This window comes from Xiphophorus hellerii, chromosome 13 (assembly GCF_003331165.1).
Source record: "Xiphophorus hellerii strain 12219 chromosome 13, Xiphophorus_hellerii-4.1, whole genome shotgun sequence".
NCBI lineage: Eukaryota > Metazoa > Chordata > Actinopteri > Cyprinodontiformes > Poeciliidae > Xiphophorus > Xiphophorus hellerii.
This window is the reverse complement of record NC_045684.1, coordinates 10,286,046-10,301,773: the sequence shown is the minus strand read 5'-3', so window position 1 is coordinate 10,301,773 and position 15,728 is coordinate 10,286,046. Positions and strand designations below refer to the sequence as shown.

General features: G+C 36.4%; 1 protein-coding gene across 1 annotated transcript; it reads right to left on the bottom strand.

Moving 5' to 3' along the window:
• Positions 1-3,726: 3,726 nt before the first annotated feature.
• neu1 (neuraminidase 1) lies at positions 3,727-15,562 on the bottom strand. Its single transcript, XM_032581820.1, has 7 exons — positions 15,308-15,562; positions 12,247-12,436; positions 11,851-12,113; positions 6,555-6,737; positions 5,126-5,345; positions 3,901-4,133; positions 3,727-3,812 (listed from the first exon to the last, which is right to left on the bottom strand). The coding sequence occupies exons 1-6, from the start codon at positions 15,392-15,394 to the stop codon at positions 3,913-3,915; spliced, it is 1,164 nt and encodes a 387-aa protein (XP_032437711.1). The 5' UTR covers positions 15,395-15,562; the 3' UTR covers positions 3,727-3,812; positions 3,901-3,912.
• Between the last annotated feature and the right edge of the window lie 166 nt (positions 15,563-15,728).

Genomic DNA, 15,728 nt, shown 5'->3' with positions numbered 1-15,728 from the left:
TTGTATTTTGTATTTCTACCGCCTCTTGATATTCAAACTAAATGAAAATTTACTTTAATCTGAAAAGTAATTTGGACCGGTGAGCAATATTATGGTCTTTTTTTCTCATTACTTCTTGTACAAAACTATAAGTAATGCTTCTAATGTTATGTCAGAAATAAAAATGTATGTGTCTTTCTCATACTGTATAAAAATATCTGCTTTCAACTGTACTTATACTAGGAGTTTACAACTTTTATAATCTAAAGGGTCAATTTTTAGGTGAGTTTAACAAACAAAAACTAATTCAGAGCCGCTAACATGAAATAACTGTTGAAAAAAGGCAAGTTGTACTTTTTGATGAATATCTACTATAGAAAGATTATTGTCATTTTTGAAGAACAATAATTTTGCTTATTTTTTGGGTGGGAGTTTAAAATGAAAAACATAAAAGTATAGCATACAAAGGATAAAAACATAGTTTCTGACATAATGACTTACAGCTCTGTAAAAACTTAAGAGGCCACTGCACTGAACCACATTGAAAACCTCCTGCTTATTCCACCAAATATTGATTTCTGAACTTTTCCTAAGTTAAAACATTAGTACTGTTGTTCGTAAATGAATATGAACTTGTTTTCTTTGCATTATTTAAGGTCTGGAAGCTCTGCATCTTTTGGTTATTTGACCATTTCTCATTTTCTGTAAATAAATACTAAATTTTTGCTTGGAATTTCAGAGACATGTTGTCAGTAGTTCATAGAATAAAAGAACAATATTCATTTTACTCAAACATAAATCTATAAAAGTAAAATCAGAGAAACTGATCATTTTGCAATGGTCTCTTAATTTTTTTTCCAGCGCTGCAGATCTAAAAATAAATGAATCATGTTTATTATCATAACTACTCCTTTAATAAACTGCTACAACCTGTATTTGTTATTGTGTCTATTTTAAAAACATTTTTTTAATCATTTCAGCAGAAGTTATTACCCCTGACTTACACTATTTTTAAGTTGACCTATTTTTTTGATACAGAAATAAATATAATCAAGCAATGCTTGACTATTATCCATGGCAATAATTACATTTTCTCCAGTAGCTATTTGCCGGAAAAAATCTAAATGTTGGAGAGAAAATTATCTTCTTACACAGATTATTGATTTTATAATATTATATAACTTGCAATCAAACTTCTCATAGGATTATGTGTTTATTTTAACAGTAATAGGAATCAGGATCAGACTCAAGTCTACAGATTAAATACTTTCCATAAATAAATATAACACATAATCAGCAAACTGATTTTATTTATTTGAACAGCATTCCCTCAAAACAATAACATGTTGGGAATTTGTATTTATGAAGTCATAAGGTCAAAGTTCAAAAAGCAACAGTCTCCTAACAGCGCAGAGTGATGGATTTAAAGTGTCTTGTGATGAAAAACATAAAGAAATAAACCACTGCTGGGAATTAGTTTGTGTTTAGACAGAAACTAGATGTTTTTGTCATTTGACCACTTTAGAAAAATCTTAGTGAATTCAAAGTATTTTATGATAATTAGGTCATATTTACTAATCTCTTTCACATACAAATATAATAAAAAACAACAACATTGCAACTGTTTTTAAATCACTCAAACTCAAGAAAAGGTATTACAAAAATATACAAGTGCATTATCCCATAAGACTATTTATATTACTTTATATAATTACATAAAACAAAAGAAAAAAATCATGCATGAATTGGAGGGAAGAAAATACAGAATTTCTGAACTCAAATGAATCATAAAGAAAGTAATTGCCTCATATGTATAGCTATACCAGATATCTGACTGCTACATTTAATGAAATCCCAAAACAATAAGGCCTATTTAAAAAATAAAAGTTTTGTTTCATGGTAAAAACAGGATTTCACTGCAGTGGCTGGAAACTGTGGAAAGATTAAAAAGGAGTGGAATCTAATTTCACAGTCATTCTCTGTGCTTTTTCCTATCATGTGAAACTCAAACCCAGAACAGTCAAAATCACTGGAAAATGTATAAAGTCCTCTGGTTTACAGCGAGTACACAGCATAAAAACCTGACTTTACATAGCAGAGAATTCAGTCATGTTATAAAAAGGTTGTTTTTTACTCTGAATGTCTGTTTTCTGCAGAAGACTCTGGATTTTTCTCAACCAGTTTGCATATTTTACATTAGTTCACACATATTTGCTCATTCTGCTGACATAGAACCTCTTTCTTTCTTTGTATCAAACCTCCCAAGCTGTCAAATATAGTACCTTTAGAGCAGGGGTGTTGAACTCATTTTGGGCTCTTAAAGGGCCGTTTGTGCCAGAATGTATTGATAAAACTCGTTAAACTGTTAAAAACATAAATGAATTCTTAAAATTAAATAATATTGAATATATTTTCAGTCCCTCCAGAATTTTGCGATTGTTTTTGTGATTTTTTTTGGTGCAAAAATCAAAATGTTTATAGTGCTAATTTGGAAATATGACGTTAAATGCAACTTTTAATTCCTCGCTGTATAGGTTATGGATTATAACCTGAGATCAATTAAAGCTGAGGCAACTGTTTAGTACAAGTAAGAAAGTTTTTGACAATTTCTGAGAAAAATCTGCAATAAACTCCCAATTATGTATTAACACAAAAAGCGTGGGTATTTGTTGATTTTGTGTGAATTTCCACAATAATTCACAAGAAACTGGAGGGACTAACTGATATAATTTGTAGTAAACAGATAAACATTGTATTGATTTGATTGAAAACATGATATTTAAGCAGACTTAATGTTTAATCTAGAACCTAGAGGGCCAGTTAAAAAGCTACGTTGGGCCGGATTTGGCCCACCAGCCTCGAGTTTAACACATGTGCTTTAAAGCGTTTTTTATGTACCGATATGTTACATTATTTAAAGTGACTTAAATAACTGTTGATATGAGTTTTACGCTTACTCTAGGAAGCAGCTTGATTCAGACCTCCTGGTTCTTGACATCAGAAATAGTTTTTAGTGATGTCGTGTTTCAGCATCTGGAATAAACACAAAAACATCCATGAGCTGCGACTCGATGCAGGCTGGATTTGGCCCATATGTCTTCTCCAAGGAGCTGACCGGCTTCGGCCGTCTGGAACGCCCGTGTAAAATCTTTCCATGAAGTAGAAGGAAAAATTAAATTTTTCCTGCTGTTTTTAGAAATTAGTCCACCAAGCATCTCTAAAGACAAAGTTTAAAAGTAAACCATATAATTGTTGTGGTAAAAATAACATAAATCCCTGCAAAAACACAAAGTCTTTTTTTAAAAAACAGTTCTAGTTCCATTGGCAAATTATTTCAATTATAGCAAGACATTTTTGCATGTTATAGATGAAATAATCTGCCAGCAGAACTAGCATTTTTAATCAATATTAAGAAATTATTCACTTAAACAAACTCCTATTTCTTGCTGAAAAGTTACTTGTAAGTTAGTTTTGTCTTATTTCAAGTGCGCTAAGATATTTGCACTAGAAACTGGACCAAAAATACTTGGTAAGACTTTGTGATTTTGCAGCGCTGAATCATTCTTTCATTTGTATTCCCCAAGAATCTCCTGTTCAGAAATGCCTTGTCCATTAAAATACAAATTGAGGCTCATCAATTATTTGGCAAAACAAGATTCTGTTATAAAAATAATAAAAGTAGGAAAAACAGATGAAGAAGCCGGAAATTCACAGTGCAGGGCCTCCTTTTTCCAACATCCATTTTTAAAGTGTGTTTAAAAAGTCTCTTATTCTCTTCCTGAGAAAGTTGTTGTACTATCTTCTTGCATCCTTTTTCCCTTTAAGGTTTAGATCTGAAAACAAAACAGAATTAAATAGGAAATCAGAGGAAAGTGAAAATATTTTCATCGATTGACTCCTGGTGGTGTTGTTTCTTCTTACCTCCAACCTGTCCTACCGCCCGCCGTACAGGTGGATCTTCACAAACGAGATGGTCTCAATGATGTCCTTGTGGCCCTTCTCATAGATGACGAAGATGTATTTCTGGTCTTCTACAGAGTCACCGTTCAGAGATGTAAGGCAGGAGTAGCCGCTCGGCCCCGGCCAGATCTGGACTGCTTTGTTCTCCCAGGTTTTTCCGTTCGTTAGCGACCATCGTAGCGTCAGGTTTACTCCTGAGGAGAGTTCAGTAAGGTTATGGTTCACACTGCGGCCTAGATGGACCCAATTACGATTTTTTGTCGTAAACACTTCCAAATAAATGCGACTTGTATATGATCTCCAGTGTGAACTGCAAACGGCCTGAAAGTGTCCTGCGTGCGCAGTAGAGGGAGCAATAATGTCACATTTAGAGAGCCAACCGCCATAAAAAAGAAGCAGAAGAAGAAGTGCTCAGTGTTTGTAAAAAAGTAAAAGAGAGAAGCTATATGAAGAGAGAATTTGAAACTATTAAGGAAAATGTTAGGTTTTTTATTTAAAAAAGAACTTGGGTAGTAAGTAAGCATATACAAATCATTATTTGATTTTTAAAGTAAACTAAATTTCTTCATAGAATTTGCCATTTTTATATAAGACAGACAGACAGACAGATACAGTAGATAGATAGAATTAATCCTTATGAACTACACCCTATACCAGTAGGTGGCGATAATGCTACTTAACGTCTTTTGTCAAGCGCCAATAACAAGAAGAAGAAGAAGAGCTCCGTGTTTGAGGAAGTAAACATGGATGCTAACGGAGGAGCATATTGATTTTAAAGTTGTTGTCCGACCGGAGCCAGAATATTAACAACTTAATCCTCATTATCGTCCGCCATTGTTGTTGTTTTTCTTCCTACTTGCGCGTATCAGGACGCAGAATAGTGACGTTTGTCGAGTATCAATGACGTTCCGTTCGGATGAACGCGACCTGGGCGTTAGGATTCAGGTCACATTTGAAAAACTCTGGATCGTATCGGATATCCAAGCGGCCTGGGTCACATTCAAAAAACGATCCGATCTGTTTTGTTTAAACTGTCATGAAAAGATCCGATACAGGTCGCGTTAAGGCGGAAAAAAAAAAATCGGAATTGGGTCATTTCCGGCTGCAGTATGAACGTAGCTTAAGCTAGGTAACTTTATCTCTTCTGATTTTACCAACAAAAGCGAATATTTGTAAAGGTTTTTACTCTTTTGGTCGCTGGACGGGTTGGTGAAGTAGAGCACTCCGTCTTTCTGCAGAGCTCCAGCCGCGACTGCGGGATCAATCAACGCGGTGTCGAAGAACAGCTCTTCTACGGGGAGAGTCAGGCCTCCGTCCAAACTGCGCACCACGATGCGGCAGTGGCAGTGGTAGTTGTTCTGGTTCCGGACGTTGATCATGATGCTGCCGTCCATCAACTCAACCGGCTGCAGGAAGGCAGAAACAGACGGACAGAAAGGAGGTATGTTAGGAACAGTGATTTGTTTTCCGTAGCATAAAAAAAGCTCAAAATCTTTATAAAAATACCAAATATTATTTTGTTTATAGAATAAAAAATGGAGACCTTTGGTGCAACATCAACAGAGGTTTGAAACTTTGCAGTTGAGGCAATCGGGTATTAAGTAAAGCATCATTTATTACATTAAAAGTAAATAAATATTGTTTGTAAAAGCAGTGAGTGTGGCCAAAAAGTCTCCAGTAAGGGATAATATTATCCAACACCGAGTTTTAGTTAGTGAAAATATAGGAAAAATGGAATCTGAACTTCTGTTGAATGTGTAATTATTTTTGTTTAATTTTTGTTCTGTTCACCCATCCATTATCTTGTCCTGAGTCAGGGACCCAGGAACCGTCTGCAGTCCTTGGAATATATTTTAATATAGATCTAAAACTGTTTTGTTTGTTTTTTTTAAATGTTGGATGCAACACAAAGCATTTCTCTTTTATCAATCACATTTTTCTTTGCTTTCATTTTGATGTCATAAAATGAAAGCAAACTTCCTGAGACTTCGTTCTCAAAAGACGGACTTGAGCACAACCATTCTTTAAACTAGGATAAATGCAGCAAAGGTTTTTGAATGAAGTTCTCATTGTTGTATAGTAAAAACATTTTCTAAACAACAAAATAAAACACATTCAATATAAAAAGTTGAGAATCTTTACTTTTATTAAGGCAAACACTTGAGAAACTATATTGGACCTAAAGTAATTCCTTTTTTAAATTGTAATATTGCATGTTTGATTTATTTTTTTATTTATTTATTTAAAATTTTTATTGTAAAAAAAGGAATGATAACCCCTCAAGACCTTTGGCGATAGTGGTAAAACTTTTCATAACCAGATTTTGTGTTGAAAAAAAACATAGCAGCCACCAGGGGGCGCTAGATCTCAGATTCAGACTAATATCCGCTGTTTTTCAGTGACTTTACCTGATATTAACATGTAAAACATTTAAATGTAAACAAAAAGCAAAAACAAAAGAAATTTGGAACTGCTCACCATACTGCTGAAATACTTGGAGTTTTCTTAGTCATAGTTGGAGAAAACAGCATATTTGTGCTACAAACAGCGCAATAAATAAAACAAAAAATGGGATCCTGCAGCGTGCAATCCTGTCTGTCTGGACAGAAATGTACCTGGCACTCATCAGGGTTGAAGTCCTGAGATTTCTTCGGTTGGTTGTAAGGGATGCTCTTGAGGGCTGCTCCGTTGCGCCACGTTTCTCCATGATCGTCGCTCAGGATGCAAAACACTCCGTCCCCCTCAATCGTCCCATGGCCGCACACCACCAACCGCCCCTTTGCAGGATCAAGGCGCTTCTATAGCGCAAAAGGACACAAAGGGTGCAGAATTTAACAGCTCTTCTTGTCATCACACAGGTTTTTATTATTTTTTAGGTAAACAGAATGAATGCATCGCACAGTTTTTGTCTGAAAAGGGCAGCTAATATTGCTGCAAACCCCACACATCCTGGACACAAACTGCCAGAGTGCTGTATAGGACTGCAACAAATGATTATTTTAGTAACTTGATTGTTTATTCTGACGACTAATCCAGTAATCGAAAAGAAAAAATGTCACATTCTGCAGATTTTTTATCATACAGTATTAAAAACACATAATGTGTTGCAACAAAGTGGAAATCAGACGCCCCCCTTCCAATTAAAATATGGTTTGGGAGATCATTAGCTTTGTGACCCTAGAAAAAATAACCTATTGGATGCAGAATAGAAGTAAGACTTTTTTATAAAACATGGTAGCCATTTTTAAGGTATATGCAAAATCTACCAGCACACTGGATTGACTGAACTTCCTGTAATGGAGCTGGACTCACAGGATTTATGAGCGAATCTGATACCATCTGTCTCTCAACCTATTTCCAATTCATATACATTTTTATTTCATCCTTATTGGTTACCCTCCTCCCCCATCTTACTCGCCCCTATCCAGTCCTTCTTGTCCTTTGGTTGTTGTGTTATATTATTATAAACTTATTTTACTTTAGGTATGTCTCATTGTTTGAATTGTGTTTTATTGTGAACCAATTTTGTCCTGTCAGTTAATACTTGTGATGTTATTACAAAAAATCCAAAATAAAATACTCTAAAAAAAAAACAACACATAACAAAATACAAATAATTCAATTCCGTTTTTAAATAAGAAAGCAAATACTTTATAGCCGAAAATGCAATAACATAGCATTCCTTTAACTTATGGCTGATCATTTGTAACAAAGGATGCATAATAAAAACAACATAAATAGAGATGAGATGTAAAAGCAAGATAGATTGTTTTAGTGTTGGACAAATTCTGTTGGTTTTGCTTACAAATGGAAAAAAAGCTTCTAATTTCATCCGCAATCATGTGAGAGAGATGCCTGAATGAGGAACCGCATCAAATTAAATGAAATTGAAAATAAATAAATGTACCTTAAATGGTGTAAGACTTCCTATTTTATACTAAACTATAAGATTTCAAGGTCTCTTTTGTAGGAAAAGAGGCAAAGGAAAGAACAAACTCATGAATTATTTTGTTTATAGGTTGTAGCGACACAGTAACTGATAATCTGGTGCCCGCAATGTAAACAGCACTTTCAAAGTCCATCGTTCCTGTTTGGACTAGGAATAAAATGTCCTCAAAATACCCAGCTACAGCAACTTCCACAATCACGTCCTTCCCTTTGGAGGAGGTCTGAAAAACACGTAAAAATAAATCTACCTTCCTTTGCTACACCATAACTTTACTAGAAGTGTAGAAAAATTAAAAAACCAAGTAACATAACAGCTATTATGTCGGATAAAGACGTGCATTGCAAATCTTATATGACAAAGTTTTGTCATATTAGAAAAAAGTAAAGAAATTGTTGGTGGGTATAATGGTGTTATTGGTAATTTTGCAAAAACAAAAATAAAAGCTATTTCTTTACATTATTTTTTTTCTTTGGCCCGACACAAAGCGTTGCCCTGTTGAGTATCTGCACTGAAATCCACAAGAAAACAAACAAAATGGGAGCAAATTAAACAAATTATCTGCCTGAAGCCTGCGTCACTGGGCAAAAAGATGGTGACAAAGACGACGCAACGCCCAGTAATGTTTGCAGAGTTGTAATCAGGGAGATAATTTTCACTTCTCTTTGTCCACCAACAGATAACCAAATCACTCAAACTTGTATTGATATTAGGAGAACAGATAATCCAAGTGAGTCAATAAAATGTTGTTTGGAAAACATAAAAGGTTAAAATCATGCTGGATGGTTTCAGCTCTAACATGCAGTTCCTCATTTTGGAAACTGTTTATCTGCTCTTTGCACGCTCTATTTTTAGCTTTAATATAAAGCTACATTTTAAAACAACGTTTTTTTTTCCAACATAAAACTCAGCCTGGAGACTGTTCAGTCTGACTGTCTCCTGGATTGCAACAAAATGCCCAGAACAACTTTTATTATCAAGCGACTGAGGCTGGGATTCTCTTTCTTTCACTAAGAATTGAAGAAACATCTGAGCTGATGCAGAGGGAAAAGTTTTCATTTCATAAAGAAAGAAGCTGCTGACACCAAACGCGACAGCAAACATCTCAGAGGTTTCACATCACTTTTAATGGACTGTGGCAGGCTTCGCTTGTGGCTAATTTTGCTATAAAATCATGTCATCACATGCAGTGTTGCATGAAGAGGGATCCATAAAACCGGGTTTTCTCGCTGCAACCTGGCCTGATTCAACCTAAAACTGGAGATGACATGTTGGTTTGTTTTTCCGGCTCCAGCTTACATGAAAAAATAGCAACATTTCCACGCATATCAATATTTTACACTTAAAAATGGGGGCAAGGATGGATAAATTAGGGCATTTATTTTCAGTATGGAGTGAAACTACAAAGGAAGGTAAAAATGTATGAAATTAACACATCAACCTAAACAGCCAGGCTGAAAATCACGATTCTGTTGCTGTCCACAAACAGTTTTCATTCACAAACTGACAAAATGTTGCAAATTCACTCCGACCAGATCAGATAAATGCAATTACAATTATATATGAGTATGGCAAGTCTCAGTGTAGCTACACAACAGCAAAATGAAATACAAAATTCAGCTTTAATAATCCAGGTGGATGATTTTTTATTTTAGAACATTTGCAACCTGGAAATCAACATATTCCTTTGCCCACATCAGATGTTTATTGAGGCTTTTAGGGAGATTTTTTTCCCCTGACTCGAAACAAGAACTAATTTTGTTTCCTGTTTTATTGTAAACAGAATTGAAAAACAAAAATACCACAATTGTTCAATGTTTAGCTATGAAGGAAACAAAATAAACGCTGTTGCTCACTCAGGAGCTGAATACTTTTGCAGTGACTCAGAAAAATTCTTCTAAAATAATTATCTCAAGCCTCTAACTATGTGCATGTGATGTGAAAGATATAACATGCACATGTGATTTCTTATGACCGCAATAAAACGCAGTTGTAAAACAGGCCATTCAGCTTAAAGATTTGCTAATTTAACAGTTAAAAATCTTTCTTTGTGGTTGTTATCCCTAAATTAAAACTGAACTTGGATCTGCAGACACTCCAGGACTGTTTTAAATGTGACTGGATTGCAGAAAACAAGGCACACCTTCTCAATTTGAAGGTAATTATTCGCTAAACAGGTTTCTGCTGCTGCTTTCCTTGCTGTAGGCACTTTTTGCATCTCCACCATCAGTTACAGCAATATTGTTCAGGAGGAAGCACCAATAGTGTTGTCCTGTTTTCATCACCTTATCAGCAGAGTTTCAGTCAAAATGCTGCCACTGCACAGAGTGTGGCTTCCTGAAAAATAATTTTAACCTGAGGTAGAGCACTGGGCGCATACACTTGGTGAATGCTGTCAAAAGTTGTAATAAACCCTATGAAGTTCTGCTTGTACATCTAAAACTTTTTCGTCCTTCTCCTTGATAAATATGATGGAAAATTGTTATTTTGACAATCTGAAAACTACATTTTAAACTGCAGCCTCCCAGCTCCGTCTCCCAGCAACCAGCACAGCCACGCCAGGGTTTCTGCAGGTTTCACTAACTCAAATTTAAGACATTTTAAGACCATTTTTAAGACTGCTATGAATAAACTTTAAGACCTAAATCATAACAGAAATGTACAAAAAAACGGCATATTTTATATAGTAGTGCCAAGAAAAGACGAAGTATCATACAGGTTGGCAATGTTGGAAAGATTAGTTAAATTATGCTAATTTTAATGATGTTTAAACTTTAGCGCATGTTGAAATATTAGACTGATCATGATTGTTTTGAGTAGGCCTCAATTTAGGTTAGATTTAGACTCATAGTTTAATCAATATATAACTTAATCAGTAGAACATTTTTCTTAAATATAATGATCAAGATTTGATTAAAATTGGTCTAATTAAACTAATATTTCCAACAGCAACAAAAGTGTCATCCAGCCAAATGGAGATAATTTACACTTACCAATGATAGAAACAAAAGAGCGAGCTAGCTAGCAAGGTTTTATTAGCAGCTAGTTAGCGGTAGCCTCAACTGAGAAAAATAAACTACATAAAATACAAAATTAAATAGTAATGCCACGACAAAATGTAGGACTTGCGTTAACGTATTTAAGGCCAATTTACAGAATTTCTCATTTTAGATACATTAATTTAAACCTTTTAAGGATGCCTGCCGCAATTTGGAAGCGTGTGTGTATCGTGTCACACTGTTTTATTGAGGGATCTGTTGTGAAAAATCAAAGCAACAACAAAACAATTTTGTCTTCTTTTTTCAATTTGGCCATAAAAAAATCATAAAGAAAATACAAAAACAGAACAAAAGTGGCATAAATGCACAAGAACAACTCATTAGAGGTGCATTAATTTAGCTAACAAGAGCTATGAATTCAACATAGGCAGCCGATTTATCGGCACCGATTTCCTTAATTTTGGGAGATCGGCTGATACTTACCAATCTTGTCTACCTCGGCAAAGGTCTAAAAATCAACCTCTGTCCTCTTCTGCTCTGCAGTGAGAGAAGTTTGGCTGACAGACCGGCCCTCCAGGTCAGGTCTGCACGTTGGCAATTAACAATATTCACCCCACTGTTGCCAACTCTGCAACTTTCTTGCTATATTTAGCAACAGTTCAGACATAAAAATGGTATTAGCCAAAATCGAAATCGGCAAGTCAGGCTTTTTAGAGCTCAGTAATCGGCGATCGACCAGAAAACTGCAATCGGTGCACCACTAATTCTCAGATCTCACCCACCTCCTTTTCTGTACGACTTATATTTGATCACATCAAAGATCAAATCAATCCTTCAGTTAAAGTTATCAATATATTTTAGAAGGGGTCCCCAAGTCTTATTGAGTCCAACCAAGATTCTTACAGTTCATGTATGAAGAATTCTAATGCGATGTTATTCAAGCATATCGGGGATCTCCTTTCTCACCTGGATGCCGAATCCCGGCCCAGGAGCGAAAGCCTTCACTCCCAGCTGGACCGAGAGGTTTTTGGGTCGGCTCCAGCTCAGGCCGTCGTCCCAGCTCTCCACCATCATGGTGCTAGCCGGCTTGCAGTGGTACAGGTGGAAGCAGATGCTGTAGATCAGAATCACCGAACCGGCCTCTTCGTCCACAACCACGGAGCCCAGGTTCAAGCCATCCGTAAAGCTGCCATCGTCCACTATGAAGGCGGTAGGAGACCAGGTGTTTCCTGTAGCAGATGATGGAAGTGAAACAGACCTCAACTTTCTGGAAACCACATGCTTTAACGTGATCTAAGAGTCTATCCAAAACCCATAAGTATGTGAAGCTTTATTTGATATTTTTCAGTGTGGTGGTCCTGCCTTTGTCAGTGGATCGCCTCACTGCGATAAACTTTGCTCCTATGTCACCGGACGACGACTTCCTGCCCTCGGCGATGGCCAGCAGGCTTCCTTGGGGAGTGAAAGTGATGAGCGGGATTCTGTAGGTGTTCACTTGACCCTGGGCGCCGCTCACCCACAGCAGCTGCTCCTCAAACACCAGAGGGTCAAGCTAAGCAACACAGAAAAGGTGATAAAGAGTTAGCGTTGAGGATAGTAAAGGCTGACAAAGGGAAGGATAAATAGTTTGAATGTTTGAGAGCAGAACAGGCTGAGGCATGAAAAAATATCTGTATCATCAGCAGTCTTGTTACAGTCTGGTGAGTATGTGAAAGGTTAGTACAAAGCAAAGCCTTGAGCAACCTCGCCCTCATTTCTCTGCATGTTGTGAGAAAAAACAGCAAACAGGTGAAGAAAACATGATTACACCTGAATAATACTAGAATGTATGTAAATACCTTTCTAATGAGCCTTGGAGTTTAACATCTGGAATGACTGCGGATATATTATATCATCAGCAACATCCAAACTCTACTTTTAAACTTTTTTCTTAAAGGGCGGTAATATATATTTTCCAGGTACATTGTGCCGTTTTATACCACAATCAAGTAGCTATGTTACCTTTTGCTGTCATAATATTGCTGAATTTATCAACCATAACAAATTAAATTTGATGCTTCTGTCTTTTTAAGAAGCTCCTCCTCTGTCTTACACTCCGCCTTCATTAAGTTATCACATCAATGCTCCTCCATTATGTCCTTTACAACCATTCTTAGGAACGCTGGACTGAGAATTAGTTTTTATAATAAACTCAGGCAGTACCACCAAGTGTTTACTATAATGTTATATAACATTATACCATTATATAAACATTTAAAAATGTTGATTTTAAACAATGCTGCCCTTTAACAAAATTTCTTCCAAGTATTGTCAGAATTTAATGACGATAACTCCACTTTAACAGGAAGAAACCTCCAGCAGAACCTGGCTCAGTACAAACGATCATCTCCCACTGGAGGTTTGAGGAGACAGAGCAGATAAATAAAAATATTCCTAGAAGCAAGAAGTCTGGTTAAAATTTAAAAATAAAAAAACAGCCCCTTTTTCTTTGTTTTGCTTCATACAAACGATATGGAAGCCTGGAATCTGTTGAAGTTTAAATTTTTACCCAATGCTAACGTCCGTCCGTGACGTATGTAACGCGCCAGTTCGACGCTGTAAAGCGTACTGGACGTTGCGTACGCTGTAAGCAGCCATCCTCCGCTGCGAAGAGAGAAGTACCGAGCCGAACGAGGCGACTATTTATGTTAATTCAGTATTTGTAAGCGTGACCAACACGGACTGTACGGCTTCGTTCACGTTCCCCACTGCCGTTGATAAAAAAGAAAAAAGAAAAAAGAACAGCGCAGAAAATTTACGTCATCGTTCAGAAGTTCTCTGTTCGCTGATTGGCCCGGTATAGAAATCTGAAATGTGAGACTCTCCGTTGAATATGTCCGCAATATTCTGCGCAGATAAGAAGACTACACTCTTTGGATAACATTTCTACAGACTGAATAGACGGCAACGTCAGAATTGATCAAATTCTTTGTGGAATCGATTCAACAAAATATCAGTAACATTTCTCAGATATTTCTGTTGTTGACATGGTAACGCCCCAGTGTTGCTGCAAGTTTATCAGCTGTGTATCCATGATGCAAGTCTCCACATAAATTGATCTATTGAGTTGAGATCTGGTGATTGTGGAGGCCATTGGAGAATGGCACTATCATGCTCCAGAAACCAGTTTCAAGTGATTTATACTTTGTGACATGGTGCATTATCCTGCAGCCTTCAGAGGAAGTCATCATCAAGAGATGGAAATGATCAGCAGCAATACTCGGGTAGTGCTTAATTAATGCTGAATTGTTTCAATAAAATATCCGCAATGCCTCCACCAGCCTGAACCATTGATACAAGGCAGGATAGATCAGTTCTTTTATGTTATTTTTTCCTAATTTTGACCCAATAATATGAATGTTGCCACTGTAATCAAGACTCACTGGACCAGGAAACGTTTTTCCAATCTATTATTGTTCAGTTTTGATGAGTTGGTGCCAATTATTGCCAAAGTTTCCCATTCTTAGCTGACATAAATGATATGTGGTGTGGCCATCTGTTACTTTGGCTCTTCTGATTTAAGGCTGCAATGGTATTCAACATACCTTGATTGTATTCAGTGGTTATTTAACCCATTGTTGCCTTTTATTATTCATTATTTGTAAATCCAACAACCCTTGTAGTTTCTAAATCGCATAACTTCCAAGTTTTTATTCCGCCTGATACTCAGTTTTAGCTTCACTTCCAGTGTACCTAATAATATAGCTGGTGAGAGCATATTTGCAGATATCTTAAATAGAAAACCAAACAAATAGGAATAAGAAAGTAGAATAGAATGTGGGAAATCTGAATTGACGGGGCTCCTAGCATCTTTAGCCCCAAATCCGATTTATTTTGAAATCTTGAGATATGAAGATATGCAGAGTTTTTACCTTGGGAATCTTATTGTCAGTGAAACTACTGTATCCAGGTGGAACTGAATTATAATTGAATACAATTTAAAAAATGTAATCTGACACACTGTGAATATGAAACTGCCAAGGCATTTACTTTCAATGTTGCTCTTCATGCACAACAGTAGGTTATATAGAATATTTGTAATAGTGCAATGGTTCATTTGTTTGTGTTAAGTGACAAAAAGACAATTTTCAAAAACTTTTCAGCAGATATAAACAGCTTGGAATATTTTTCCCCCCAAAAGCCTGTAAAAAATCACGAGTCCAAACCAGCCTTACAGAAAAGTCTGGCTCCTGTAAATGTGGAATAAAGAGGGTGGAGTTTGACACTCCACCTGCTTTATAGATGACATAACTGAATTTCTCCATTTCGGTTTAAATGAACCACTACATTCAACAGCTTTATTGGCACGGCTTTTACCTGCTTCAACCAGCAAATAACAGCGTTATAGCATAATAATGATCGCTTAATAACAGTTTCAGTGTACCTGAGCCGGGCTGTAGGCACAAAGACGTCCGGAGAGCAGCGCGCTGAGCAGTAAGAACCCAGCAGAAGTCCCACTTCCGGTTTCCATGTTGGATTCAGCTCCTCCAAGTTTCTTCTTCTTCACTCCGAACAGATAAAATTAAACGCAACGGGAGCCGAGCGACCAAGCAAGCCACTAAAAGCCAACTCTGTCTCTCACTGACTGGTGCACATTTTATGCTCTGTTTATCCGGTAGGTCATATGATCAGGAGGTCACGTGACTGCCGCGATCTGTCAAAATAAAAGAGGAAATGACGCAATTTACGTCGCATCTATCAAAACCATAAACCTCGTCTCCGTTCACTTTTTTTTTGTTTAATTTTTTAGGAAGCGCTACTTTTTAATTTTGTGTTTGTATTATTTCCACAAACTTGTGTAATTA

Coding starts and splice junctions, on each gene's coding strand:
- neu1 (XM_032581820.1), bottom strand. CDS start 15,394: ATGGAAACCGGAAGTGGGACTTCTGCTGGGTTCTTACTGCTCAGCGCG. Junction 12,437..15,307: donor GTGCCTACAGCCCGGCTCAG/GTACACTGAAAC, acceptor TGTGTTGCTTAG/CTTGACCCTCTGGTGTTTGA. Junction 4,134..5,125: donor CCCGTCCAGCGACCAAAAGA/GTAAAAACCTTT, acceptor AACTCTCCTCAG/GAGTAAACCTGACGCTACGA.